This window comes from Malaclemys terrapin, chromosome 4 (genome assembly GCF_027887155.1).
Source record: "Malaclemys terrapin pileata isolate rMalTer1 chromosome 4, rMalTer1.hap1, whole genome shotgun sequence".
Taxonomy (NCBI): domain Eukaryota; kingdom Metazoa; phylum Chordata; order Testudines; family Emydidae; genus Malaclemys; species Malaclemys terrapin.
Genome location: NC_071508.1, coordinates 89,186,550 through 89,213,703, shown reverse-complemented (window position 1 = coordinate 89,213,703; position 27,154 = coordinate 89,186,550). Strand labels below are relative to the sequence as shown.

General features: G+C 46.9%; 2 protein-coding genes across 9 annotated transcripts in view; one reads left to right on the top strand and one right to left on the bottom strand.

Annotated features, from left to right (window-relative positions):
- The window catches only part of NUMB (NUMB endocytic adaptor protein), a 125,005-nt gene extending 122,300 nt beyond the window's left edge, over positions 1-2,705 (top strand). For all 7 annotated transcript variants that reach the window (XM_054027334.1, XM_054027333.1, XM_054027339.1 and 4 more), the window contains one exon: positions 764-2,705. In XM_054027334.1, coding sequence (XP_053883309.1) covers positions 764-1,464 — 701 coding nt within the window. In that variant the 3' untranslated portion in view covers positions 1,465-2,705. The remainder of the gene's footprint in view (positions 1-763) is intronic.
- Positions 1,982-27,154, bottom strand: part of PAPLN (papilin, proteoglycan like sulfated glycoprotein) — a 66,927-nt gene continuing 41,754 nt past the window's right edge. For both annotated transcript variants that reach the window (XM_054027331.1, XM_054027332.1), the window contains 15 exons: positions 25,572-25,748; positions 24,242-24,398; positions 22,855-22,941; positions 21,476-21,746; positions 21,224-21,341; positions 20,307-20,436; positions 18,200-18,914; positions 16,901-17,038; positions 15,858-15,982; positions 12,042-12,180; positions 10,430-10,567; positions 9,578-9,705; positions 8,914-9,022; positions 7,417-7,592; positions 1,982-6,594 (listed from right to left, as the gene is read on the bottom strand). In XM_054027331.1, the coding sequence (XP_053883306.1) occupies positions 6,434-6,594; positions 7,417-7,592; positions 8,914-9,022; positions 9,578-9,705; positions 10,430-10,567; positions 12,042-12,180; positions 15,858-15,982; positions 16,901-17,038; positions 18,200-18,914; positions 20,307-20,436; positions 21,224-21,341; positions 21,476-21,746; positions 22,855-22,941; positions 24,242-24,398; positions 25,572-25,748 (2,769 nt within the window). In that variant the 3' untranslated portion in view covers positions 1,982-6,433. The remainder of the gene's footprint in view (positions 6,595-7,416; positions 7,593-8,913; positions 9,023-9,577; positions 9,706-10,429; positions 10,568-12,041; positions 12,181-15,857; positions 15,983-16,900; positions 17,039-18,199; positions 18,915-20,306; positions 20,437-21,223; positions 21,342-21,475; positions 21,747-22,854; positions 22,942-24,241; positions 24,399-25,571; positions 25,749-27,154) is intronic.

Here is a 27,154-nt window from a genome sequence, read left to right as displayed (position 1 = left end):
CCTGTGGCCAGTTGCACAGTGGGATAGCTACCCTCAGTGCACTGCTCTCTGTGTCAATGCAAGAGCTGCTAGTGTGGAGGCACTCAGCCAACACAAGGAACTAGTGTGGACATGCAACAGCGGTTTTAATTAAAGCAGCATAACCTTTGCTGACAAAACTTTGTAGTGTAGACAAGGCCTAAGAGTCCACCAGGCCTGACTGGCATGTTTAAAAGCTATTCGGCTCTGAACAGGGAAGTCTTAAATTGCCATTTCCTATACCAAAGTAGGAGCAAGTGGTAAGGGAAGGTAGTGCTACATTTTCCTGCTTGCCTCTCACCTTCCTTCTCTCCCCTGTGTTGGATAACCAACATCAGATCCCTACTGTAAAAGGATGCTTTGGTGCTGCCAGTGTCCCCTCCTGAATGGAGGTGATGGGAGTGCTAGTGGCAAATTTATTAGATAAAATCTCTTCTGGAACAAGAGAATTCTTCTCCTCCCTGCTCCCACCACCCCGAAGCCTTTCAGTTTGCCCAGGCCTACTTTCCAGTTCCTGAAGAGGTCAGTTTACACTTGCGTTGAACATAGTAAAGCAGCATATGTGGCCAGTTGGGTACAAAAATGTGCATGCAGAGATTGCAGCATCCTCACAAGCTGTGGGGGTTGAGAGCCTGGGGCTGCTTGTGAGTACACATCTTTGGAACCCTTTGACTAGCTTTGGTAAGGAGGTGAATGTAGCTGGCAAACTGACTTTTTAATGACTTCACCATGTTTTCCTTTCCAGGTACTGAATGGAGCACCTCCTCAGGTGCGACTTCACCAAGTCTCTTCCAGATGACTCACAGACGCACTCCCTCAGAGGCAGACCGCTGGTTGGAAGAGGTATCAAAGACTGTCAGAGCCCAGCAGCCACCACCAGCAGCCCCACAGCCATTAGTACAGCCTCCCCTTGCAGCTTCCAAGCCAGCAACACCTTTTCCTGGGAACACCTTTGTTGCACCTCAGCCAGTGCCAGTCGGTGTGGTACCGCCAATGCAGCCAGCATTTATGCCTGCTCAGCCATATGCTGTAGCAAATGGAATGACCTTTTCTGCTCCCAGTGTGCCTGTGGTTGGAATCACTCCTTCTCAGATGGTAGCCAATGTTTTTGGAACTGCAAGTCACACTCCAGCATCGCATCCCCATCAGTCACCTAGTCTTGTCAAACAGCAGACATTCCCCCAGTATGAAACCAACAATGCTACTGCCAGCCCCTTCTTCAAATCTCCTGCTCAGCACAATGGCTCCGCAGCTTTCAATGGAGTTGACAGTGGCAAATGGGCCACTGAGGACAAGCAGTTACAGCCTCCTGCATCTGCCCACCAGGTAGATCCGTTTGAAGCACAGTGGGCAGCACTAGAAAGCAAGTCAAAGCAGCGCACTAACCCATCTCCAACTAACCCCTTCTCAAGTGATTTACAGAAGACGTTTGAGATTGAACTTTAAACAGTCCTGTGGCTCTGGGGTATTGTGTGCTAGGAGGGAGGGAGCAGAGGACTATTTCTAATCAGTACATTTTGATAAACCCAAAAGGTCCCTACAAATGAAGAGGGAGCAGTCATGGGGAGGAGAAACCTACGATGAACCTGTTATGCAGTTATTAAAAAGGAATCATGGAAACACCCCTTTCTGCACTCCCTCCCCCTTGGAAAACTAAATGGCAGAGGAAATGTAACAGATCAGAGGTGGGGGTTGGGCCCTGAAGCCCATTTGCTGGAACATCAAGAGATCTCGCATGATGAAAATCAAATGATCTACCTTTGTCTTTAGGATCTTTCTACTTTTCTGTGAATCGTGAACATTCCCCTGGAGGAAAGAGGAAGCAAAGTTTTCTAAGGTGGGGAAAGGAGTTGTTGGATGTACTAGGAGAGGGTGGAGTTGTCAGCTGCCCAGCAAAAGCTGTTTGTGGAAAAAGTTGAGCTTCCATTTTGAGTAACAGAGCGAATATTATATATATAAAGAATAAAATAAAGCCAAAATCTTTATTTTTTATGCATTTAGAATATTTTAAATAGTTCTGGCTATTAAAAGCTGTATGAGTTGTAAGTAATCTTGCCAAAGGTAAAAAGGGGTGGGATGTAAGAAATTGTACATAAGATTGATTTATCACTGATTCTTATTGTAAGTAATATGGGGGGAGGGAGGAGATGGGTCCCTAGCTTGTTCTTGTATCAGTTCATTTGTAAGTGGCATATTGCAACAACAATCATGAGTCATGACCAATAAAGTCACTATAGAATAGTTTTAAATAAAAAAAAATTAAAGAACAGTATTGCCAGGGTTTGAAAACCGTGGGGAAATTCTATTGTCTTTTTAATGGAATCAAACTAAATATTCTATAGTATGAATATTTTCTTTCATGTATTGCTGCAGTTTCCTTGTCTTAATTCTATCAATTTTAACACTACTGTGATTTACTGTAACCATATCTACAATCTCGGGCTACCCAAGAACCCATTTTGTGTTTGTTCAATAGATTTGTTTTTCAACTTTTTGTTGGTTTGTGAAACCTTGTGATTAGGGCTGCAGCTGTTCCAAGTTCTGCCTCTGGTGACTTGTGAAATCCATCTCGTTTTAACTTTACTTTTAAACTTTGGCCTTACAAGCAAAAGTAAGTTATATATTTGTACTGATGATGATTTATAATCTGCTTTAACAGAAATAAATGTTGGTGGTAGAAACGGTTACATTTTGCAAAGTTTTCCTTGTTTTCATACTTTCTCCCTCTGACACTTTCTTTGTATCGTATGCACTCAGTTCATACCCTTACTTGCCTGATAGGCTTAGAAGCCAAACAAAATATTCATTCTTTCAACAGCTAAATTCCTTCTCATATTTTCTACATACTATTAAAAGTGGTTACGTAGAGCTCTTGGACCAGATTTTTAAATGTGCTGGGCACCCAAGGTTCTCATTTACTTCATTTGAAGTTTTGAGTATTTTGAAAATCAGACTCATAGTATTTTTCACTGCCTGGTGAGATCCTTGATTTGCATCACGGATTCACATAGAGTAAATGTTTTAAGCTCTTATTTGCTTCCATGGTGTGGACTCAGTAGTGATGACACCCTTCTGTTCCATGGCAGTTATGTCCAAACTATTAGTCTTGCTGTGTCATTAACAGAATCGGAAGGAGAAGAGAAGATGGTTTTTCCTCTTAACCAATGTAAAGGCATGAAGATCCTGGTAGCCCTTGGAGAAGGCAATCAATCTCTGCTCTTACTAGTCTCCATTTTTTTCTGAGGTTCTTTATATTCCACAAATCTATAAGCTGCTGCCTATTCTATTAAGGTGAGTGGTGATGCAATCAGAGAGTTGGTGAATGTGCATAGCCTCTCTGCACTGGGAAAGCTAAGTATGAAACACAAGCCACGACAGTGGCTCATATTTCCCTTTCTAAAAAGTCTATCATTCTGCTGAATCCAATAATTTTGTACCTTGAATGATGAGAGAAGTTTAGTCTCAAACACTAAAGCCAGGTAAAGGGAATTTGCACTTTTGTTTTTCCACTGAAATAAATTGGTACTTTCTGTGACTGCTACAACCTGGTGTGTCCCTGGGGTAAGACCCACCCTAGCTCTAGGCCATGTTCCTCAAGACTTCACTTTTTCTTTTTCTTTTTTTTTTTTTTTAAACTTGCTAAGTCTGTTTATCATGTTATTTGCATGGCTAAGCACTCAAGTCAGGCAATGCTGAGTTTAAGATTGGACGTGCAACATTAACTCTGCCCCTTGCATTGTCTAATACCGTGAGCATACCATTCCTCAAACAGTGTGACAGCTTTTTCTGCAACATCAAATGCAAATGCTATCATGCATGTAACTTTTCATTCCGCTTGTAGATATCCACAATCAAGGGGAATACACCATTCAGATTGTCTGATACAGCTACACCTACCATTTGATGTCAGTCCAAGCAGAATATGATCTTCCTACAGTCCACTAACATTCTTCCCTGAACAGTGAACATATTTTACTTCATGATTTCTAGAAACAGCCCAAAAAAGTAAACAACCTGCTAGTTTGGTTACTATAAAATTAAAGCTTCAGCAAAATCTCAGACGTCTCAAATAGAGAATAAAATGGGTAGGGGAAAGGACATCTTCCTTCATTTTGTAAGGTGGTTGTATGTCTTTTAAAAACAGTGTGAAGTAACAACTGTATTTAGGAATCCATTTGAAAAATCAAATCTGGACAGCTGGTTCCAAATATCTATACTGAAACTGACCATCATCCATCTTTATACAGTGAAGAGAAAGTATGTAACTGACTCCACTTCATCAAAACTAGATGCAGTGACATCAGCTGCTTTAACCAGAAAAAAGGCCTTTACTTCAAGTGGAACTTATCATCAATCCTGTGCTGCAGGAGCTGACCACTTACATGAGTGCTACAAAATTGTGTAACTTAACCAAAGGTTGACTCTTGCTAACATGTTTTAAACACTAGATGATAGAAATTGTTACACTGGTAAATCCTCCTCAACTGAGCCTGGGGGAAGGGTGGTGATCAAGTTCTATCACTATAACTGTTTCATTCACTTTTCTTTATATGTTTGCTTCAGGGCATTGCAATGGTAAATCAGACAGGGCGGGGCTAGCCTCTAGTGCTATTCTCCTCCTGCTGCTGGTGCTCTGTAGAGCACATGCACAGCCATCAGAGAGGAATCCTAATATTGAGAGCTTTAGGAACTGAATTTCACTAATTTATATTTCTTCACATGCTTTCTTGTTGACTGCAAACCAGCAATGTGCTTTACAGAGTTGAGTGAATTAAAGTGCTTAACATTCCTGTGGGGCAGGTGGTATCCCTATGTCACTAATGGAGAAACTGAGGCAGAAAAGAGTTGGGATTTGCCTAACATCACAGAACAAGGCTAGGAAGAAAACGCAGACTTCAATGCTGCCTTATACAGGAGCAAAGAAAGTCCTGTTACAGGAAAGGAGGCTAATTTTGCTTAGTACCCTGCATGGGAGGAGAAAAGGTGATAGATACACTACAGTCAAATTTTGCTCAACCTTGTTAAAGAGTAGAAAATAGACTCTTTCCTAGCAACTTATGGATTATTAGGTTAATTGACTAGTTTAGACCTCAGCATGTACACAGCACACATTCACTACAACCCACATAGACAACTGAACTGACCAAAATCCAGTTTTATGCTCATAAAATGGTCTCTGCAGCACAGAGTATAGACAGCTGGATGGGAGGGAATAGTAGTGCCTCAGGGCCTAGCATAGAGTAGGTTGGGCCTCTACACATGCTGGAATATACGGTGTAGTGGTGTAGCTGACCAACTCACTCAAGTTACAGCAGGCATATTGGAACAAGCCAGCAACTCTCTAGAGGAAGCTTTAAACATAATACACTAACATAGGAGGCAATAATTCTGTTTTGGGATCTTACCCTGTCTTGGCTTGAGCAAGGCACCTCAGAGTTTTCTTTCACAGTCCTGTGTATACATTTGATGGTGTCACCCTTTGTTGGTCACAGAATGATGAATGCTTCTGTTTTATTTACACTGTATGTGGCATTCCTTACCTGTAGGACCACACTGATGGAATGACTTCCTCCACAGCTCTGAGAAGGTGGAGTCCTAAAGGACATGTAGTCTCTTGGCAGTTAAGCAAGGACAGAGCTCTAAAGCACTGGTGAGTGAGTTGGCAGAAAGTAGTCTTTGCACTAAGCCCCAGCATGGTGCTGTGGTGTTGGATGAATTATAAAAACCAGGACCCTGCTTTTCTAAGTGCAGGGATGGTTAAAGCACAGGGACTTGGCCCACCTGAAATGCCCCTGTTGCTGTGAGCAGTTAAGTAATATGTTTCTTCCCAAAACTGGCCCTATTTCAGTGGAGACTGAAATGACCTGTACCTAGAGTTCTGTTTGTAAAGTGTGTTAGGATGAAATAAATAGCCAATAGACATTGGAGGCTGTCATGGGATTGGAACACCATGTTTACATGCAATATGTTCTGTCCTTCGGTGCCCACAGGCTTTTAGATAGAAACATTCCACCACCCTGCCTATGCAGCCTCACTGTTCAGGGCATTAGCTGGATGGTGGTTGTTTTTAGGAAAGCTTTCTCTTGCTTGCATGAAGTCTCTCTCCCCCTCTCTTTCACACTGCCTGTTACTTTAGAGAAGCCTAACATGATTCTTTGGTTCTTAGCATTTCTTCTGTGAATGAAGGCAGGTGCTGTTACAGCAAAGAGTGTGTAAAAACAAGGGCCTGTGATGTGTTTGGGACAGTGGAGCTTCTGCTGCCTCTGAACAATTACACTGAGTAGCATTCATATATTGGCAAAACAGCCCACCTGAGCTCCTAGATTGTTTTGGGAGTAAAAAGGACAAAGTCCCTGTTCCTGTCCAGTAATCCTCCTAGGCTGCCTTCTCTTGGGAGCTGGGTTAGAGCGGATTCTCATCCCTGGTGGCGAACAGGGTTGTCCTGGGGTTGGTACTGAGAACAGCTGGCACAGCAGAAGCTGGAGTAATATTCATTAGTGCAGAGCTGGGCCTGTAAGATCAGATCACAGTTGGCAAGGTGTGGCTGGTCAACACACTCGCTGGTCAGGTCCACAGCTGCAGCAAAACAAATGGCAGGAGGAGAGGGAGAGAGCGAGAGCATGAGTGCCTGTTTAGTGCCTCACATTAATAGCATAATTTCTGACAAACACGTTTATATTTCTAAATGCATAATTAGCCAAAGCTCAGTTGATCTGCCAGGACCTAGAGTCAGGATTTTATTTTTCTTTAAACACCATAAGTACCTAGGAGAGAGCACGTTCCTGCCTTCCCCATGCTGAGTGTGTAAACAAGTCTTTGATACCTTCCAAAACTGTTCAGGTGGGCTCTTGAAATCTTAAGTTAGATACTAAAGTATGTGGCTTGGTTTGCTGAGCACCTGCAGCTCCCACCAGAAGCACAGGGAGTTGTGGGTGCTCAGCACCTCCTGAAAATCAGGCATGTCATTTATAGGTGCCTGAATATGGATTTAGGAGCCAACTTCTGGTTGCCTAAGTTGAACATTTTGGCATTAATGATTTAAGCCCCCCAGTTCCCTCCTGAAATTAATCATCCTTATTTCACAACTGGGGGAACTAATGCGAGTTCAGCCTTACATAGAAAACTGGTGGCAGAGTTTGGAACAGAACCCACAGTCCTGCTGCGTGCGCTGCCCCCCCCCTTCTTGTGAGAGCAGTTAGGGGAGGGAGAGGTGGGTGATGGGCTGGCACAGAACCCTGATCAGAGGGCTGCAACGGCAAGTGAACAAATAGCTTTTTCTAATGTACTCAAACTATTCTAATCAGTCTCTTTCAAAGTAAAAAAATAATTATTAATGAATCCAGACAGCAACTACCCAAGGCCTGGTGATGTTTTAGGGAAGAACTGATCCTTGCTCACCTTCAGGCCTGCTCTTGATCACTTTCACCTCGGTGCTGGCACTGACAGAGTTGCTCCCCCTGTAGGCATTGCATGTGTAGGATCCCTCGTCACTGGCCCGAGCATTGTTTATAATCAGGCTTCCGTCCTGTGACAGGTGGATGCGGTGACCATCTGCTCGCATTGGAACTCCATTCCTGTAGTGGGAATCCCATTCTGCCAGTTACTATAATAAGAGTTTGAGGGCCTAAGCTTCCTTTGGCACTTGAACGGACTAATTTTTCAGGTGAATGACAGAGTCCCTGTAATCTCTTCTTTTGAAAGGCTAAGATAGCAAATCAAGGTAAACACTTCTTCTGCCATGCCAGGGGCCCTATAATTATGGGTATATTTAAAGCCTGAATCAACCAAAGTGAGGGAGAGAACAGTGTGCTCTGTAAGACCTCTGCTTCACTCCAGTCTCAAAGGGCACTGAGTGGTTGGCCAGCGGTGATCAGCTGTGCTACTTGCTGCTCGCTATCATACTCTCCTCAAGGCCCCTTCTAACCATGAGACCCAGGCAGCTGGCATTAAAGGTGGTGGAAGAATGGTCAAGAAGATCCAAAAGACTCTGCTCGTTTTCTATAGTAGAAAGTCAGATATTGGCTAAGCTGTTTCTCCTGGAATATGCTATACAGGAGTGGAGAATAGTAGTTATGAACTCAGTTACAAACTAAATGAAACCTGATTCGCTGAAAAAGGTGAGTTTTATTCAGACTTTAGCCCTGTGTTTCTTGTTAATTCAAATACCTAACGCGCATGGAAGAAAATCTTTGTTATAGATTCAACAGCTGTCCCTTCAATTAAGGACCAAGATCATTTCCAAGCCACTTCTCTGGGTCCTCCACCAAGAACGCCAGCACAATGATACTGGTTTTTAAGCAGAAAAAATACACAAACATTTATTTTATCAAATACACTTCGTAAAGTAGGGGGAAAAAACGTGTGTGTGGGGGAATGTTTTTCCCATTTTAATTGATCTTTAATTCTTCCCTGCCCACAATTAGCATGGGTGAGGGGGCACGAATGGAGGAAGATGGGGCATGGAATGGCTCCTTCCAGTGTATCTAGGAGACTTGCTGGACCTTAAAGTGTTAAAGGGTCTGACAAAAGCTCTCTCTCAATTCTTCAGCCTCTACTTTTTGCTGAGGTAAACGTCACTATTATCCATCATAGCATCTTCCAGTCTAGCCAGGATCTGAGCTTCTCTGCAAGGGGTCCTTAGCTCTAGAATCTGCTTTCTTCCATGGCTCACCAGAGCCCGGATGTGTTGTAGGATGCTCCTGTCCTGTCCTGCTTTTGGGGAAGGATTAATCACAGGGGTATGAGATATTGCAGGAGGCTCTGAGAGCCTGGTTGGCTGCCCTGTGTTAATATTTCATGTAGGTTCTGGACCCTGCCTAGAGTGGGGGATAAATGACACTGTTCAGGGAGGAAAGAGGGACAGGAAATACTGTTACCAAGGGTTGTACTGCTCACCTTGACCATCTTACATTCACATTGTTGCCTACCACCATGCACTGGAGCTGGGCATTTTCTCCCTCAGACACAGTGAGGCTTGGCAGCAGACCAGTGATTCTCAGCTCTCCTGGGCAGGGGGAAGATCATCAATAGCAGGAAGACCCTTCTATACTGTCACTGATGATAGGATCATTCCTTCATAAGAAAAGTCTTTCCACTGTGCCTCTAAATGCTCAACCAACACTTGGGCAGGCTCCTGAGCCCTCAGCCAGCTTTGTTCCTCCGGCTGGGCACTAGCCTGTGGGACGGGGTGGAGAAGGGGAATCCCCTTGATTTCTCTTTTGCACCCCTGCTGAAATCTTGTTCACACTACCATCCTTTCAATGAACCACTAGGGTACAGCTGTGAACCTACAGTCAGCAGCTCTTCTCAGAACTCGGCGGCAGCATCATTACACACCATAGCTACAGCTACTCTAGTCACATATGGACTTTATGGCCATTGGGGAAGCAGTCATAACTACCCCTTTCTCCTAGCCTAGTCCTGAATGTGACATGACTAACACATGGTAGGGTCTATAGAGGCCAAATCCATGACTTCAGCTGGGGCACTCTACGCTCTTTCCCACTCCCTTCTTTTAATAATCTAAAAATAGAGTGGGGCCCTTTCTTCCTTTTGATACCTAGAGTCCGAAGCTGGACCTGCCGTTGATCCTGGTCACGGCCGTTCGAAGCGATGCAGGTGAAGAAGCCAGCATCTTCAGAGCCAACACGACTGATCACCAGGGCACCATCTGACTGCTGCCTGTGCCTGGGGACAAAAGCCACAAATTCCCCTGAGTTTTGGGAAGGGAGAGGGAGTGTGCAGTCATGGTGTTAGCAGCAGCTCTGCAGGTGAGGTCTTAAGCAACTTTTCTGCTGACATCCTCTGGGCAAACATTCAGCAGCAACACAAAGATTTAAGTGGGCTGTGACACCAATTAGCAATAAGGGGAACTGTGCCATCAAATCCCTCAGCCACTACACAAAAATATATCCTAGTGCTGTGATCTTCAGAGAATGCTCAGATCCACCCTCTGGGGGACAGCTACTACAAGGTGACTCCAGTAACTCTTGATGTTCCCCTTAAATGTTCTAATACCTTGTACTTACCAGGTGAATTTATCCCCTTTCTCTATGAATTCTCCACAGAATGTGATTTTTTTTGTTTTTGTTTTTTTACTAATTTGGTTGATCAAATGACAACATGTGGTAATGAATAAATTTCAGCCTCAGGATCACTGGTGAATTATTCACCACAGCTGTTCACTTGAGAATGATGTTCACAGTTTAAACTGTGGGCCATGCCACCTAAAATCACATGGTATTGTTTCTATTCCCTGATTGGATGGCATAATCGTTATAAACCAGTGCAAGCCCTGCCTCCATCATTAGGGCCTTGATTCTCTCGGGTAGAGAATGCATCATCCGCCAGGAGCCCCAGCGTTGGCACGCACAAGGGCTGCCGTGATGACAACACAGCCACATGAACTCACCTGGAAGAGGAGACAGGCTGCCCATCCTTCTGCCACTCAATGGTTAAAGCAGGTGAGGCTTCTACTCCGCAGGGCAGTCTGACTCGCTCCCCAATGTTGGCATCCACCACCGAAGGATCATTCTTATCCATTATTAATCTGCAATACAGACCCCCACAAGCAGAGAGATACAGCGACTGCCTAGTTCAGTATTTGCAAATCAATCCAGCTTTGTTGTATTACATGTTTTGTTTGTCCCCCTGGGGAGGGAATGAGGACCTCTGCATTCTCCTCAGAATCTTGATGCTCCCAACCCCCTCCCCCCCCTTGAAAAAGTAGCTGGCTCCTGGTTAAACTGAGGCTGAGTGTGACTTGCTGAAATGGATTGTCTCTATATTAAAGCTTGGGAGACTACAGACACATCCTCCTAAGCATTCCTTTGGCTGTCGGCCTAGAAAATGTCAGCTTTAATAAGGCTTTAGTCAGCTCAAGAGGTCACTCTGAGTGATGTTAGGCACTGCTGATCAGGGAACTAAACGAGCTTCACCCTCAAGTGCCTGCCCACCACACACAACTGAATACATTCATAGATTTAAAGGCAGACAGGAATAATTATTACACTCTATAACCAGTTCTACATCGCACCAGCCATAGAACCTCATCTCCTAGGAAATGTCTGCATCAAGCCCTACTCTGCTGTACTGTCTGGGGTCCTGTGACAGTAACATATTTGTCTCTTCAGTCTGCATAAAGATCAGGTGATGCAGCCAAACATCATTTCAGATGGGACTAAATCAGCCCTGTTTTATTCTATTGGGATGGACAAACTAGGCTAGAGTAAAGGGAAAACACCAACCCCATCCTTTACTCAAAATTCAAACCAAATCCTTCTTGAGCTTCAGAAAAGTTTAACACCTTCACCTTCTGTCTCCTGCTTGCAGCCAGAGTTGGGCTGAGGGTTTTATAGGGTTTAGCAGACCTCAGAGACTGGGGTTTGGATCTGCAAACTTGAAAGCAGGGAAAGCTCACGTACTGGTCCCATTTTATCTGAGTCACCAAAATTGTGTGGGTAAGGTGAATAAAAAGTTTTCCCCCTTCTCTATTTACAGCAGGACCCAAGTGTATCCAAGTACCGCGTAAGCAGTTGTTCTTGCCTAATGCCCAGCTCAGCCATTGGGAACTAGGCAGGACTAGAAGGATCACAAGACAGTTTGTTTTTACAAGACTCTAGACGAGTGGGACTGTGTTGGAGCTGTGGTGCTGGGCTTTTTTATTCAATGGGTCTAGTTTGTGCTTGTTTGAAATAGTCCTGTTTTGTTTTCTTTTCTTATGGCAATGAATTCAGTTGTTAGCCAGCACAGCTCCAAGTGTTCTGTCATTTAAACCCTTCTCTACTGCCAGCCACCACGTATCGCCCAGCTAGGAACATGGTTGTTATGAATGGAACAGTTTGTCGCTCTCATAGTAGTGTGACTGGGACCTTTGCTAAACTCCACTTCCACCCATCCAACACACCTAACCACCACCTCCCATTGCCCCCCAAAGCAAGAAGGCACCTCTCACCCTGATCTTCCCCATATGGATACCAGGTGGATGTCACTTGGGCATGCCAGAGGATGGTTGCTGGCCTTACCTGTACATGAGCGGCTGGTGTACAGAGGAACCAGGTGACTGTACAGTATTAACTCCTCTGGTGAGATCTCTGTGTTGGTGATTCAAACCATGAAGGAGCCGACCTCTAATACCCTCTGTCAGAGGAGATCCACGGTCCTCTATTCAAAATAAAATGCTATACATGAATAATACGATCCATATACTGTGACCCCTTGCGTAGAGTTGCTGTGAACTTGGGAGAGTTAAAGCATCTGTTCTCTGATTGATGAGTGCTGTAAGCCTGCGATTCCTATTAATGGGAGCTACAACCATGCAGGCAGTGGATATTAGACTCCTTCCTTTCCTCCATCAATGGGCATGCAGCAGTATCTCTTAGGTACAGAAGCCTTTTGCCATTACCACAAAAGAATGGCAGAGAGAAGCCAGATATTTCCCATCCCCCTGCAGAGGCATGAGGGCACACTCTGGAGAGGTCAGAGGAGGCTGCTTAGCCTTCTTTTATTAAAATAGTCATTTTTTTTTATAATGCACTTTTTAAAAAAAGCATAGTAAATAATTAACTATCCAGGAGGCTCATTCTGGGCAAAACTCCAGCATATCCCAGTGGAGTTGTCTGTCCCAGCAGAGCATATAACATGACGTGGTGTAGGACAGGCAGCCATGACAGTGATTTCAGACCAAGGCCTGCAGGATTCCCCTCCTTTAGAGCCCTCTGCACCCAATAAAATGTTAGGGGAGAGAAGATGGCCCTCCAGGATGAAAATGTACTGAGGCAGCTTGTCCAGCTGGAGCTGTGACTGGCATTGGGCAAGTCACTGCTCCAGTTATGACTGGCACTGCAGCATTTCTCACTGCTGGTGTCAGGGCTAACACTCAGCAGTCACTGTGCTGAGGAAACATATTGCTGGGATTATGGCTAGCTCTCAGCAGGTTGTGGCCACTGCCATGGAAGAAGGTAGCAAGACACTGCAGTGGAGAAAAAAAACTGCTACCTACCTGTAATTGTTGTTCTTATAGACATGTTACAGCTATGTATTCTAATTAGATGTGTGCACACACCCAGTGCGCTGGAGCCAGAGAATTTTGCCTAGTAGTACCTGTAGGGGTGGGGCACACACCCTGCAGCCATACCCTATCCCCAGGCCATATAAGGGCAGCACTGTCCCAACCCCCTCTGTTCTTTTGCACTGAACATCAGAAGTACAGACTCCAATGCAGAGGGAACAAAGGGTGGGGCATATAATACATATCTGCATCACACCTCCAAGAACAATGTTACAGGTAGGTAACCTTTTTTTTTTTTTCTTTTCTTTTCTTGGAGCACATGCAGCTGTGCATTCTACTCAGGTGACTTGCAAGCAGTACTCCTAAGAGGTGGGGCTTGGAGATTCGAATGGAGGCCCTATAAAAGTCTCAAAGGGCTGGTCCACACTAAGCCCCCAGTTCGAACTAAGATACGCAACTTCAGCTACGTGAATAACATAGCTGACGTCGAAGTATCTTAGTTCGAACTTAAAGGTACTTATCGCGGGTCCACACGCGGCAGGCAGGCTCCCCCGTCGACTCCGCCTACTCCTCTTGCGGAGCAGGATTACTGGTGTCAACGGCGAGCACTTCCGGGATCGATTTATCGCATCTAGACAAGACGTGATAAATCGATCCCAGAAGATCGATTGCTTGCCGCCGAACCAGCGGGTAAGTATAGACGTACCCTAAGACAGTATTAAGGTCCCACAAAGGAATTGGCTCTTTAACCAGCAGATGGAGATGAGTGACTGCTTTCAAGAACCTCACTGCCATGGAGTTTGAAAACACTGACTTCCCATGGATGGGTGGATGAAATGCCGGAATTGCTGCCAGGTGGACTCTCAATGAAATAAGTGCCAGACCTTAAGATTGAAGGTGTAACATGTACTCCAAGATATTCTGCATATAAGCCAGCTTTGTATTTGTTGAGGTCACAGAGGTCGAGGATAGGTCTCACCCCTCCCTTAGGCTTGGGATCCAGGAAATTCTGTGAGTAGAGCCCTGCCCCCGATGCTGCAAAGGAACCTCCTCTATGGCCCCGAGAGCCATTAGATACTGAACCTGCTCAAGGAGCAGTATCTTGGGAGAGGGGAGGGGAAACATGGATGGGGAAGAACTGGATGGCATAACAATCTGACAGTGCTTTTGACCCAGTTCTCTACAGTAATCGAGTCCCAAGCACCGTAAAAATGCACCAGCCTGTCCCAAACAGAAGGGATGGGGAAGAAGAGGACACCACTAGATTGCTGTCCTGGACATAGGAGCCAAAATGGGTGCTTGCTGGATGCCGGGGCAGGGGTGCAGCGCAAGGGGAACCATCTGGTTAAACCCAGAACCAGAGGATTCTACGACCCTTCTGGGAATAGCCCTGCTGCCTTAAACGAAGGAAGGATTGTCTGAAAAAATGCTGTGGGTGGTATTGCTGCTGCTGCCCGCTACAGTGTCATCTCTTCATGGCAAGAGTACAAGCTCCCAAAGAATGTAAAGTAGCTCAGGAGCCTTTAAAAGAGCGCAGTCAGTTTTTTCTGAAAACAAAACCCGTCCATCAAATGGTAATTCCTCAATGGTCTGCTGCACATCGGGCTCAATGACTGAATTCTGCAGCCCTGAGGCCCTCGTAGTCACAGCTGATGCCATAATTCTGGTCATAGCATCTACCACATCCAGAGCTGACTGCAACAAGGTCATGGCCACTATACGGCCTTCCATGATGAGTACCATAAACTCTTCCCTGGAAGGTTCTGGCAACTTGTCCTTGAACACAGACACGGACAACCAATTGACAAAGTCATATTTAGAGAGCAACGCCTGCTAGTCCGCGATGCGCATTTGCAGGGAAGAGGGGAGATAAATCGTCCATCCTCTTGGACTCTTTGTTCTTAGGGATAGACTTATACCTCCCCTACCGTGCACTGTCATTCGCTTCAGTTACCACCAGAGAGTTAGGGGGCAGGAGGGAGTGGAAACCCTCAGAATCCTGCATAGGAATAAAGTCCTGCTTCTCCAAATGCTTCACTGTGGGAGGCAACAGAGTGCATTTGCAGGCTTCAGAAGACCCTTGTTTATTGGGATGCTTACTCTCCCTGGAGCTGATGACAGGAGAATATTCAGCAGCTTATACGTATTCTCCTGCAGAAATTCTGCCTGGATACCCAGGGTAGTGGCCACACGCCTCGGGAAGTCCTGATATTCTTTAAAATCATCTATAAAATGGCCCTCCCACACGATGGACAATGCTTGAACCCTGGTGAGGGCAGCCAACTACTCCAATTATTATTACTAAACTTAACTTAAGGTACTACTAACTACTACATACAAGAAAAAGTCTCTCAGACCAAGACCAAGAGTGCAAGGTGAAAAACACAACATAAGAACATAAGAGTGGCCATACTGGGTCAGACCAATGGTCCATCTAGCCCAGTAGCCTGTCTTCCAGCAGTGGCCAATGCCAGGTGCTTCAGAGGGAATGAACGGAACAGGCAATTATCAAGTGATGATGGAGCTCCAAATCTAGCCACGGGTCATGAGAAGAAACTGAGGGGGTTGGGATGGTGCTGCCCTTATATGGTGAGAAGAGGGGCTAAAACAGCAGGGGGCGAGTGCAGTTCCTAGGAGTATTGCTAGGCAAAGTTCTCCAGTGCCAGTGCACTGGACGTGCACATACCTAAGCAGAATACACAGCAGCGTCTACTCGAAGTTCCATTACAAGTTGCCTCTGCAACGGACTTTAATTGTTCCTGTTACCAATGACTCTTAAAAAGGGACAGAAAAGAATTACTATTCTGGTTTTAAATGGAAGATAAGTCACCTTTGATCCTTAGCTGAATCTGTCTGCTCTCCATCTTTCCATTTGAAGTTATGCATGTGTACATCCCAGCATCCTCAGCTCTGACACGGCTTATCACCAAGGAACTGTCAGACTGGTAGGCATGCCTACAGATGGAACACATGCAGTTACGTACGAGAACCTGGCTGTCAATGCCAATTGTCCAAAGCCACATTCTGATGGGCCAATTGGGCCTGTTTATGTCACAACTGCAATGACCCCCCTGTGGTGAATGGCTGAATCCTCATCACTGGAATACAAAACTCCCCAGGCTATTGAATGGGTGAGAGGAGGGGAGACAGAGGTCAAAAGAGGAAGCTGAGATGGGGAAACAAAGAGGAGGGGGGAGAGACAGTGACTGTTTTAAATTGTCCCCTCCCCTGAAGTGCCGAGCTGCCCTTTCAGCCATAGTGTGTGGCGCTTCACTGTAAAACAAGACTGGGAACTGTTCAATATTGCCACCTTAGTTTTTACAATAGAAAGTGACTACTGGGCAACAAACTACCGCAGGAGAGCTCCCAGAAAACCCTGTAAAGCTGAGATTTAAGAAGGGTTTCTCTAAATGGTTAAATTTTAAATGGGATGAGCCGCAATCTGACAGCATTGAGGCACTCCAAGGTATACATGGTTGGCTATTGATGCACTTCCTGGGCAATTCTACCGTCTTCCAACAACACTGAAAAGGACTTTGCACTCAAAACTCACTTGTGTAACCACTTGTGAATTGGGTGTTGTTGCTGAAAGTTGGCAATGTGATAATCCTTTTCTACCTGATAATATGTAAGTGTTCAGCTGCACCACATCGAACAATTAACAGCCTATTTGTTATTGCTATGCCTAGGCCTTTCTGGTATCACTTAGTAGTGGGGTTCAGTTAGGAGAGGCTTTTCCAGTTTACCTAGTGATTTTGTTTTTTGAGAATGTTCTAGAAAAAAGATTCTGCAAATTGTAATGGGGGAGGGGGAGGGGGAGGGGGAGGGGATGGTGATGTTGGAACAGGAATTGCAACATGGGACCAGACTTACCTGTCAGATGATAGTGGCGTCCCATCTTTCTGCCACTCAATTCTGGGGAAGGGAGAAGAACCAGCCTTGCAGAGAAGATGAATGGTCTGTCCCAAGGCTGCCTCCACTACAGAGGACTCAGCTCCTTCCAGGATGACTCTGACAGACATAGAGATGATTTCACTCCCTGTGTCCACCTCTTGTTCGCCCACCCTTTCTCTGGTTTCTCTAAGGGTATATCTACACTGAAGCTGGAGGCGTAATCTCCAGCTTCAGTAGATATACCCACGTTAGTTCTGATTGAGTGTGTGTGCTAAACAGAGAAGTGTAGCCACAGTGGCAGGAGGGACTCGCCGCCCATGTATGATCCTCGGACAGCTATGCCCTCTCACTGATGTTTTCTACTCTTCTATTCTTAGCACACTGGCTCAACCAGAGCTAATGCAGGTATGTCTACCCAAATTGGAAATCATGCCTCTAGCTCCAGTGTAGACATACCTGTAAGGTAGCCCTTCAGGACAGGATGGGAGTTGCACAATAGTGAGCTAAGGTAACCCAGAGGTCTGTTATATATAGCTCTGTTAGAAACTAGAGGCTTGAGAGCCTGCACTCAGCAATCCAGGGCTAGACCTCTCCTAGGGGGGAGAAGACGAATCTTGACAAGTTGAATGCTGTGGACAGTCAATTGATGAGGTAGAGGCAGAGACCATTAAAACCCCTTAGTCTGGGAGAACTAAAACAAATCTGAATCCAGGTCCCCGGAGACACCAAGCTAGTGTTTTCTCTAGACTTACAATTGAACCAAATCCTGAAATCCAAATGCCTTTGATCATCATCATCAGGTGTTCATCAGCTGGATCTGGATTCATCTCTAGTATTAACCTACTGCTGATCCTTTACCATGCCAAAATAAAGTCTTGAAATCACATACAGGGCCAAATTTAACCCTAGTGTAAGTAAGCACAACTCCTGTTGTTTTAAATGGGAGCCAGAGCTGGCCAACAACGATACCTGTAAAGTGCCCACTAGATATAAAGGATGGAGATTAAGAGCCAAATCCTGCATTCCTTACACACCCAATACTTCCACTCAAGTCAATGGCTGTATGAGATGTGCAGGACTGGGCCGCAGAAGAGGTAAAGTGGGTATTAGACATCCCCATCGCATGGACAGCTGGCTTTCCACAGGGACACTATTGTAAATAATCTGTAGTGGGACATTTCAGGAGAGTGAGTTAGTTGTGGATTGGAAAACATTTCCCCCTGTAGAAGATGGCACTCGGTGCTTCGGTATCACAGTGGGGTAGTATAAAAGCGTCACCTGTACAAGCTTCGCTGCAAGGTGGAACCTGGTGAGGTTCGATGCCCAAGTCCATCCTCCCCAGGAGTGTCTGCTCCAGAGGGACTCCGCCACTGCTCATGTTCATGCTGCACCACCTGCCCATTGACAGTTAGCTGCCTCTCCGAGTGCCCAGACACCATTGTTTCCCCTCTCCCATGCAGCTCGCTTGATTGGTCCGTCCTCCTTTCCCCATGAGCTGCAGAGTGATGAGAGCCCAAGCGCTGGCTAACCAATGTGCCACTCCTCTGTGAAGACTCTGGCAGTATATCCACATTCATGGTCCTTCTCCAGCCATTCTCCCTGTGGTGCAGCCCTGTGCCCTGCCATGCTGTATGGCTATCAGGCCCAGGTTGGGCAACGTGGAAGGACCCTCGTGTTCCTTCTCCTCGGCTATGACTCTCAGTTCCTCTTGCAGATGGCTGCGGGTGTCCTTGGGCTTCTCCCTCTCGTGGATGGGAGCCAGAGTGGATGTGCAAAGTCCCCCTGTGGTGCTGGTGTCCCACACTGCTTGTTCCCATGGAGCCTTGGCAGGCCCTCATGCATTCCTCCTCTGAGGCAAAGTTGTTTGTATTACCATGGCAACCACCATACCAGAACCGGTTGCACTTGCCAACAGCAGTTACAAAGTACCAGCGAGTGGTCCAGTCTGTGCAGGGGCCCTGGGCACTGAGCAGCAGACACTTGACAGGATAAGCTACCAACAAACAGCAGAAAAGAAAGAGACCTGATTGTGAGAGTTGACTCCTGGAATCTCCTTTCTACTGAGCACATAGCCCTGATAGCTTCATCACCATGCTACCCAAGGCTGCTGTCCATGGAGGGAGAATTATCTCATGGGTAGCACACCCAGCTAGGCAGTAGGAGATTGGGGTTCTGTTCCTAACTCTGCCCTTGAGCAAGACACTCTCACCTCTCTGTCTCAGTTCCTTGTGTGTAAAATGGAGATAACACCGCCTACCTCCCAGGGGCTGCTGGTCTTCATTTAGGTTTTATAGCCCAGCACAGTGTTACACAATTGTGAGTTATTCTTGTACTCTGGGGTTCCTGCTATAGGACTGGGGAGGGAGGGAGGGAGGGTATCATTCCAAGGTCATCCAGCCCGAGGCTTGGAACCAGAACTGGTCACAAAACCTAGGGTAACACAAGGTGCTCTGGACCCCACATGCTAGGACAGAGGAATAAATGTAACCCTGTGGCCCTATGAACCTTGGGTTTTCTGCTGGCTCACAGGCACTGTTCTGACTCCTAGAGCCATGATGCATCAGAGAAGCAGCTTCAGTTGCTGCAGCCCAGATTATGAGTGGCCACTGTAGGGGTGTGGAGGAGTGAGCGAGAAGTTGTCCCTTCCCGGGGGTAGCTGGGCAGAAATGCTCCCTGTGGCTGTCCCTGTGATCTGAGAAGGGGGTTGGGGAAGGTGATGTAATAGCACACTCCTGACACTACTCTGCCAAGTACAGCTGGTGTCCTGCGGGATCGAGCAGCTCTATCCTAGAGTGGGGCACACAGCACTCTCTCTCTCTGAGCTAAAGGAACAAAACTGAGTGACACAATTTCCCTGGAGCTCCTCCTGGGGCATCATGGCTCTGCAGTGCCCCCTACTCAGAGCTGTGGCTTAAATTCCTCAATTGAAGCGCTAAGTGACATGTTCGACCCCTAGTTATAGCCCTGAAACCATACTGGGGTCAATAGGCTTGTTTTGGGGGGGGGGGGGGGGATATGGCCCACTGATAATAGGATGATTCCTAGCTTGTCATGGATCAAGGCAAATGACAGGGGATCAATGCAAGCAGGGATGCATGAGTGAGTCTTGGCCTGCAGAGTGGCCCTTATGAGGAAGTCTTATAGACTCCAACAGAGATGAAATCAATAGTATTCTATAGGAAATTAATAGGGATTAATAGGAATTTCTCTAATGTTTTTTTTCCAACCATCATACAGAATCCTATTGCAGGGAGATTATTTTTATTACATTTTACAGGATAGGTGAAAAACCCTATACAAAGCTTCACATTTTCTATTACATTCTGTAGGATTTTCCTTTCAGGGGAGGCACATTTCTAAAGCAGGAAGCCAAAACATCACTTACGTTGGCTGGGTCTGTTGAGGCATCCTTCCCCTTGAGGTCCCGAAGCTGAAGCGATGTTGTCATAGCAGCAGCCATACAAAGAACCTCGACACTCATCAGACGGGTTCTGCTGGGACAAAGCTTGGCTTGCCTTAGTGAAAGGAATTCAAAGGTTAACGTTACTGGGCGGCTACTTCTACAGCGTATGGTAATGGTATGGAAATGGTATGGTAATGGTATGGTAGTCATTATTCACTTAGGCTAGGTTAAAATGGGCAACTTTGAAGTGTGAAACTCTCTATATCTCCTAAGCCATCCAGCTCCTATTTGCATTTTGGCATGCCCCGCTAATCTGTTCTGGACCACGAATCACCTTGTTAGCCCAAAATGACTCTACACAGTTCCGGAACCTAGGTCTTTGCAGTGGGAGATGCTATCAACTTATATTCTCAGAAAAAAAAAAATCACATCCAAGGTAGCCTCAGATTGGCAGGAACCATACATCAAACACAGGCACAACAATCAAATACTTCCCTCTCCACATGCAGTGCTGATGATTTCTGGTTGCCTCGAGAGAGGAAGTTTGGTTCAGTGTCCTACAATAAGGAATACTGAGTCCCTTCCCCAAACGAGGGTGCTCCACTCGTCAACCTGGCAGCACAAGGTGCAGCTGCCACTCCACCACCCAGACTCATGTCACGAAGGAATTCCACTGGGGCTCACTGAGCGGCAGCAGATAGGAATGTTGGCTTAGTGGACGTCTAGCATCCTCCCTCTATCAATTGCCCAGAGTTATTGTCAGGAGACATAAAGGAAGAGCAGAACAGGAGCCAAAAACCTCAGTCTCCAGGGCCAGAGCCAAACCCTGAAAACAATGGGCTATTTCAACCAGATCTCAATATTATTAGCAAAAGGTTCTAGAGAGTTCTGGCACTTACCGTTGGGGAGGCTGCAGCGGGCCTGTTTCTACTCACATAAACATCACTGTAATGTTGTGTGCAACCCACATTGTTGGGGCCCTGAGCAGCTGATATTCCATCAGGGCAGCATCCATACCTGCAGGGAAAAGATAAAGGGTTTTAGCAAAATCTTTCTTATTTGGAACCCTGACCCAACAAATGCAGGCTGTAAACATCAACTCAGTCATAGAGGATGGTTCCACCAGACCAAACCCCACTGTTTCATCCAACCTGCTCCAATGGCACGTGCTGAAGGGGCAGCCTTGCCCAAAGGGGCCAGAAGCCGGAGTGTGACCATCTGAGCAGCAGCCATGAGGGCTCTGGCTGCAGTCCCAAGGGCCAGTCCCTGTGGCAATATCCTGATGGGAGCTGAACTGCCGGGACCCTGAAGAGCTTGAGTGGGATTCCCAACGAAGAGGCAAGAAGTTGGAGCTACGATCTTCACTGGGCTGGAGCTGGTGGTGTGTGGCGCTACTTTGGATTGTTCTTTCATTGCTATAAACTGAAAAGAAAAATCCTTAATGCATGCAGCCCATTTCAGGTGGGCATCAAAATCCAGTCTCTGTTTCCTCTGCCTCTGTTCAAAGCACATTGATAAATGAAAGGAGTCCTCTACCAGTCCGACTCTGAGGCCAGACTTGTTAACGTACATTTTTCACCTGGGAGAAAGTCACAGGAAACTTCCTGACTGAAGCTTTGGTTCCCATTCACAATGAATTCTGGTTCCTTAAGATTACTGTGCTACCAGATGACCTATTACCCTTAAGAAATGGTCTCTAACAATATTCTTCCTGTCCTCCCACTAGTCCAGGTGACACTGTTATTTACATCATATGGGCAGTTTTGCCCCTCAAATATTCCTATTATAAAGTGACTGAGGGCAAGTGTTTAGCCGGTTTCTCAATACACAGGGACTGGCCTTTGAAGGAATGATGACCTTAGTGAAGAATGAATATGGCATCACTCACCTCAAATCACTTGCTGGCTACTCCATTTCTTCTACCTACCCACCCAGCTCACTAACACATCTGAGATGCCCCCCACCTGTTTCACTTCCTCCTCCAAATGGGGGTTCCCTGTTCTCTCAGATTCTCTGGGTGTCTTTAGTTCCCATATATCTTTTGTATCAGCTACAGTAGTGGTTCAAAATTAGGCACTGGAGCTGCCAATGCAAGATTCTGGGACAGACTTGAAACCTAAAGATGCCTGCAGCACAAAACTGAGTGGAAACAGTTCTAGAGATGGAACTCTTCTAGAGATGAGATGGGGAGAAAGTCTGCAGGTGGTGAAGAAAGGTTTGGGACTGGCCTGCTGGCAAGGGACCATAGTAAACTTATTATTCTCCTGGCGACCTCTTAGACATGACTGCCAAGGAGGCACTCCGTTTACCCTATGCCTAATGCCGCCCATATCAAAGTCTAGGATTTATGCATACATATATACGTTCCTTTGTGAATTTGTATCTAGATACAACTCAATATAGATGTAAAAGGATCTGTAAATTGTTCCTCACCCTAGGATTCCTGGCAGCTCATGGAAACCACATAAAGAAAGGAAATAAAGAAAACAGTGAAGAGGACATCATAAAAGAAAACATAAGACCTCCAAACCTGTTGTGCCACTGTCTGGGTAGTAGCGGGTCAGCAAGTACTCTCGGCTGACGTCATAGCCTGTGGTATCCTGCATACTGGGAACCTCTGCAAAGAGATGGACAAATGACAGAATATAGGCAGTGGGTTGGACTAGTGAATACATGTGTCTGTATTCACCTGTGCCATGGGATTGGACAGGAGAAGAAATATTCAGATTGGGATAAAGTGTCCCCAGAATTATTCCAACTCCTGGGGGGACCAAGTGTGGGAGGAGCTTGGCATCATTCTCTGTCAACCTGCATAATCCACTGGCACATTCCTATAAGGCAAGAAGAGGGAGAGAAAGACCCTAGCCAAGTAACCAGATGACATGTTGAAACATGTCAAATTGTGGATCTGCCATGACACAGCTGTGGGCAGCAGCATCTCTGCAGCCTTTAGCTTTCAGGCCAGGAGGGTCAATATCCTAACTCTGGACAACAGAATCCATCTCTCACAGTGTGCCAAAAATTAATTGCCCAACAGGGGATAGTGAGACAGTAAGACGGATTAACAAAGATGCCTATGGTTAGCACTGCTAAGCAATGGTGAAACACTGTCTGCTCTGTCATGTGAGACTTCAGGTAATTAATTCTGGGGCCCATTTTTAGGCTGCTGTTGCTTGAAGCCAAGACTTGATAAATGAACCAATCAGGAGTGGGTCCTATGGCTTCAGGGGTGGAACCATAGCATTAATATGGCCAATAGGAGAGCTCAAAGCTCCTGAAGCCAATGAGGAGGTTTGTTTGCTCAGAGCATCCATGCTGATGGACAGCTTGGACTGGATGGAACATCAAAGCAATACCCCTAGTTCTGTGGTGACAGACCCATTAGGACAGGTTTTGGTACATTTGGTTTGATTCCCCTATATGGCTGGAGGGAGAAGTATGGGGAGCTAGTGTTTGTAACAACACCCTGGTCAGTGTGTTGGGTGCCCCCGTCTATACCTGATCCACAGAAGATGGGACTGTTACAGCCCCAGGCTACGGATCTATGCCCAAGCTGCAGAGACTCACACTTTCAGTTCTGGTGGTCCCTGATGCAATCCTCAGTGTCAGCCAAGACAGAGGCCATCAGACAGGTAAGGGAAATACAGGAATTAAAAGCATCAGTCTCAAAAGGGGCAGGCACTGGTGTTGCTCACATGCCTGATGAACATGTTTCAGACAGCACAGGTAGCAGGAACCCCACTCCAGGCACTGCGGGAAGATGGAGCAAACTAGCTGCTCTATGAAAGCTGCACAAATGGGCAGGCAAGGGGCAAAGGCCTCGAAACAATCAGCCCTGCTGGCATGGGATACTGGGAATTTTTATTCAAAAGCAGGAACATCCTAGGAAAATCTAGATGTCTAGTAATGTCACTTACGCTGTGGCAGATAGCAGGGCTGAATGTTGCAGCTTCCCAGCACAGCTGGGGTCTGTGGCTGGCTGGCCTTGCACGTCTCAGGGGGGTAGAATTTGGAATCACCATCAGCACAGATGACCTGGCGTGTTCGGATGCCTGAGTCGCAGCTCTTCGAACACTTGGGCAGAAAGATGAGGAGAGAGAGCAGGAAGACAGAACACAGTGATCCCATGAGCCTGGCATGCTGACCAGAAACATGGTTAGCAGCTGGCAAAACATGCCAGAGCATAGCCCATGGCAGCCTGCTGAATGACAGTATGACCAACATGAAAGTGTTGAACATGCCTAGGTGCAATTTGACCGTTACTGGGGTCCAACAGCCGTGCTAGGCACAGTCCTAAAGTCCCCCTTCCCTGGGGCCAGGTACCAAATTACAAAGGGGCTGACAACGGAGCAACCAGGTTTGATGGTTCTGGTAGCATAGCTGACTGGCATTGCCACCTTTGCTAGGAAGTAAGGTGGGGGTGGCAGGGAGGGATTGGCAGCAGCCAGGAATGAAGGCAAGGAAGTCAGGGAATGGGGAGTAAGTATCTGCGTAAAAACATCTGCCCCAGGAAGAAACTTCTCGCCTTTAATCAGATACAGGACATCATTTTCAAAATTAGGCACCCAAACCAAGCGCCCATTCCCTCATTTGGTTGGAATCCTATGCATCAGACAGAACCAGATTAAGGCATAAGGGCTCACCTAGCCTTGTTAAGACCCCATCCACATGGTGCCAGGAGCTGTGCTTAGCATCTTTTAAGCCAGTTCAGGCTAACTCAGCTGGCACAGATGGGGCAAAAATTCCTACTAGCTTTGGTGTTGATCCTGACCACAAGTCAGGCTAAACATAGTTTGGCCCTCTACCTAAATTTTAGGCAGACGACCCTCTGTTTAAACTGGGTTACCCTGAACCCTTTCAGAAACGTACTTCAATTCACCAAACATGATGTCCAGCCCAATAGAGATGGAGTCTACCTCATACTCTGTCTGTCACATTCAAATGGGTAGCTGTGACGTTGATAGTGGTGTCACAGAAATGGGAATAATGAAGCAACAGGAGTGGATTGTTTCAGTGTATCAGCTGCATGCTGCCACAGTCACTGAAACGTTAATCCCCTCCGAGGGCTTGTTTTTGGAGCAGACACAAGCTGTGACAGTGAGCCATGGAGCTGATAACGAAGGAGTACGTGCTTCTGGCCTCAACAACCAACATGTGGACTGATTCACTCACAGCGCAATAGGTGAGAAACACTGCATGAGTACAAGTTAATTGATGAAGTGAGCACCATGAGGATACAACACTCACCAGGCCCCAGGCTCCAATGTGCCAACCAATTTTCTGGATGCAATTCTCCTTGCTGCAGGGCTGGCTGAGGAGTGGTTTAGGCTCTGTCAGGCAGGCAAAGTCTTGAGTCTGAGAGCCCAACTCGGTTCTGCAGGTGACAGTCCGGGTCTGAACGCCCTCTCCACAGCTAGCTGAGCACTGCAAGAAGGACCCTGATTGTTATAGGGAATGCAGCCAGATACCTCTACGTTTCCTGGCTCTGCTCCCCAATTTCAAAATAGATATCAGCTTTGAAAATGTACAGTATGAACAACCATCGGAGAAGCAGCCTAACGCGTATGTTACTGGGATGCCATCGTTCTTAGGCTGTATAGGAGGCAGAGTAGCCTGACTGACAGGGCACTGGCCTGGGACTTGGGCTCTATTCCTGACTCTGCGACTAACTTGCTAGATGACTTGGGCAAGTCACTTCACCTCTCTGTTTCCCCATCGATGAGGATACTGACCTCCTTTGTAAAGTGCTTTGAGATCTACTGATGCAAAGTGATACACACTAGGGTTACCACATTTTAATTTAAAAAAAGGAGGACACTCCACAGGGCCCCGCCCCCGCCCCAACTCCGTCCCTTCCCCGCCCCAGCCCCACCCCAACTCCACCCCTTCCCCAAAGTCCCCGCCCCACTTCTGCCCCCTCCCCTGAATGCTCTGCCCCCTGCTCCTCCCCCTCCCCTGCTTCCTGCGAATCAAATGTTCGCGGGAAGCCTGAAACAGGGAGGCAGCAGGTAAGCTGGGGCTGGGGCTGGGGCGGGACGCGGCCCAGTCCGGCCCCCCCAGCCGAGCAGCTCCCTCTGGCAGCCGGCAGGCCCAGGCCAAGAGGCTCTGGCCCCGGCGTCTCCCGCCCGGCTCGGCTCGGGCCCTGGGGTGCCGGCCTCTGGCCGAGCACCACCAGCCCGGCCACGGCCGAGCACCACCGCCAGCCCGGCCCCGGCCCCCGGCCGAGCACCGCCAGCCCGGCCCCAGCCCCCGGATGAGCACCGCCGGCCTGGCCCCCGGCCGCCAGTCCCGGCCCCTGGCCCCAGCCCTACACTGCTGGCCCCGGCCCGGCCCTGGCCCCCAGCCCAGCCCTGGCCCCCAGCCGAGCACCGCCGGCTCCTCCCTCCCTATTTTCCCGGACATGTCCAGCTTTTTGGGATTTCCTCCCGGACGTGGATTTGAGGCCCAAAAAGCTGGACATGTCCGGGAAAATCCAGACGTATGGTAACCCTAATACACACAAGCTACAGGTTATTATGTTAGTGGTAAGGATTTCAGAGCAGGGAAGGGGACATAGGTTCTTGCATTGTCAAGATCCCTGGCCCAAAGACCTTGTCTCACTCAAGTGATCCACCTTCTGGCTCCTAATCTGTTTCTCCTGATGACAGAGGGAGAAGAGGAACTCTCTGTTTTTTCACAGGGTGGGGCTGTGTTGCGACCACTATGCTAGAAATTACATTTTATATATTTTTAGTGTTTTTCGATGCCACGTTCCTCTTTTAATTTCACTGTCATGATTCCTAGTATCCAAACCATTCTGGAATCTGTAGCAGTCTCCATATTTATATATA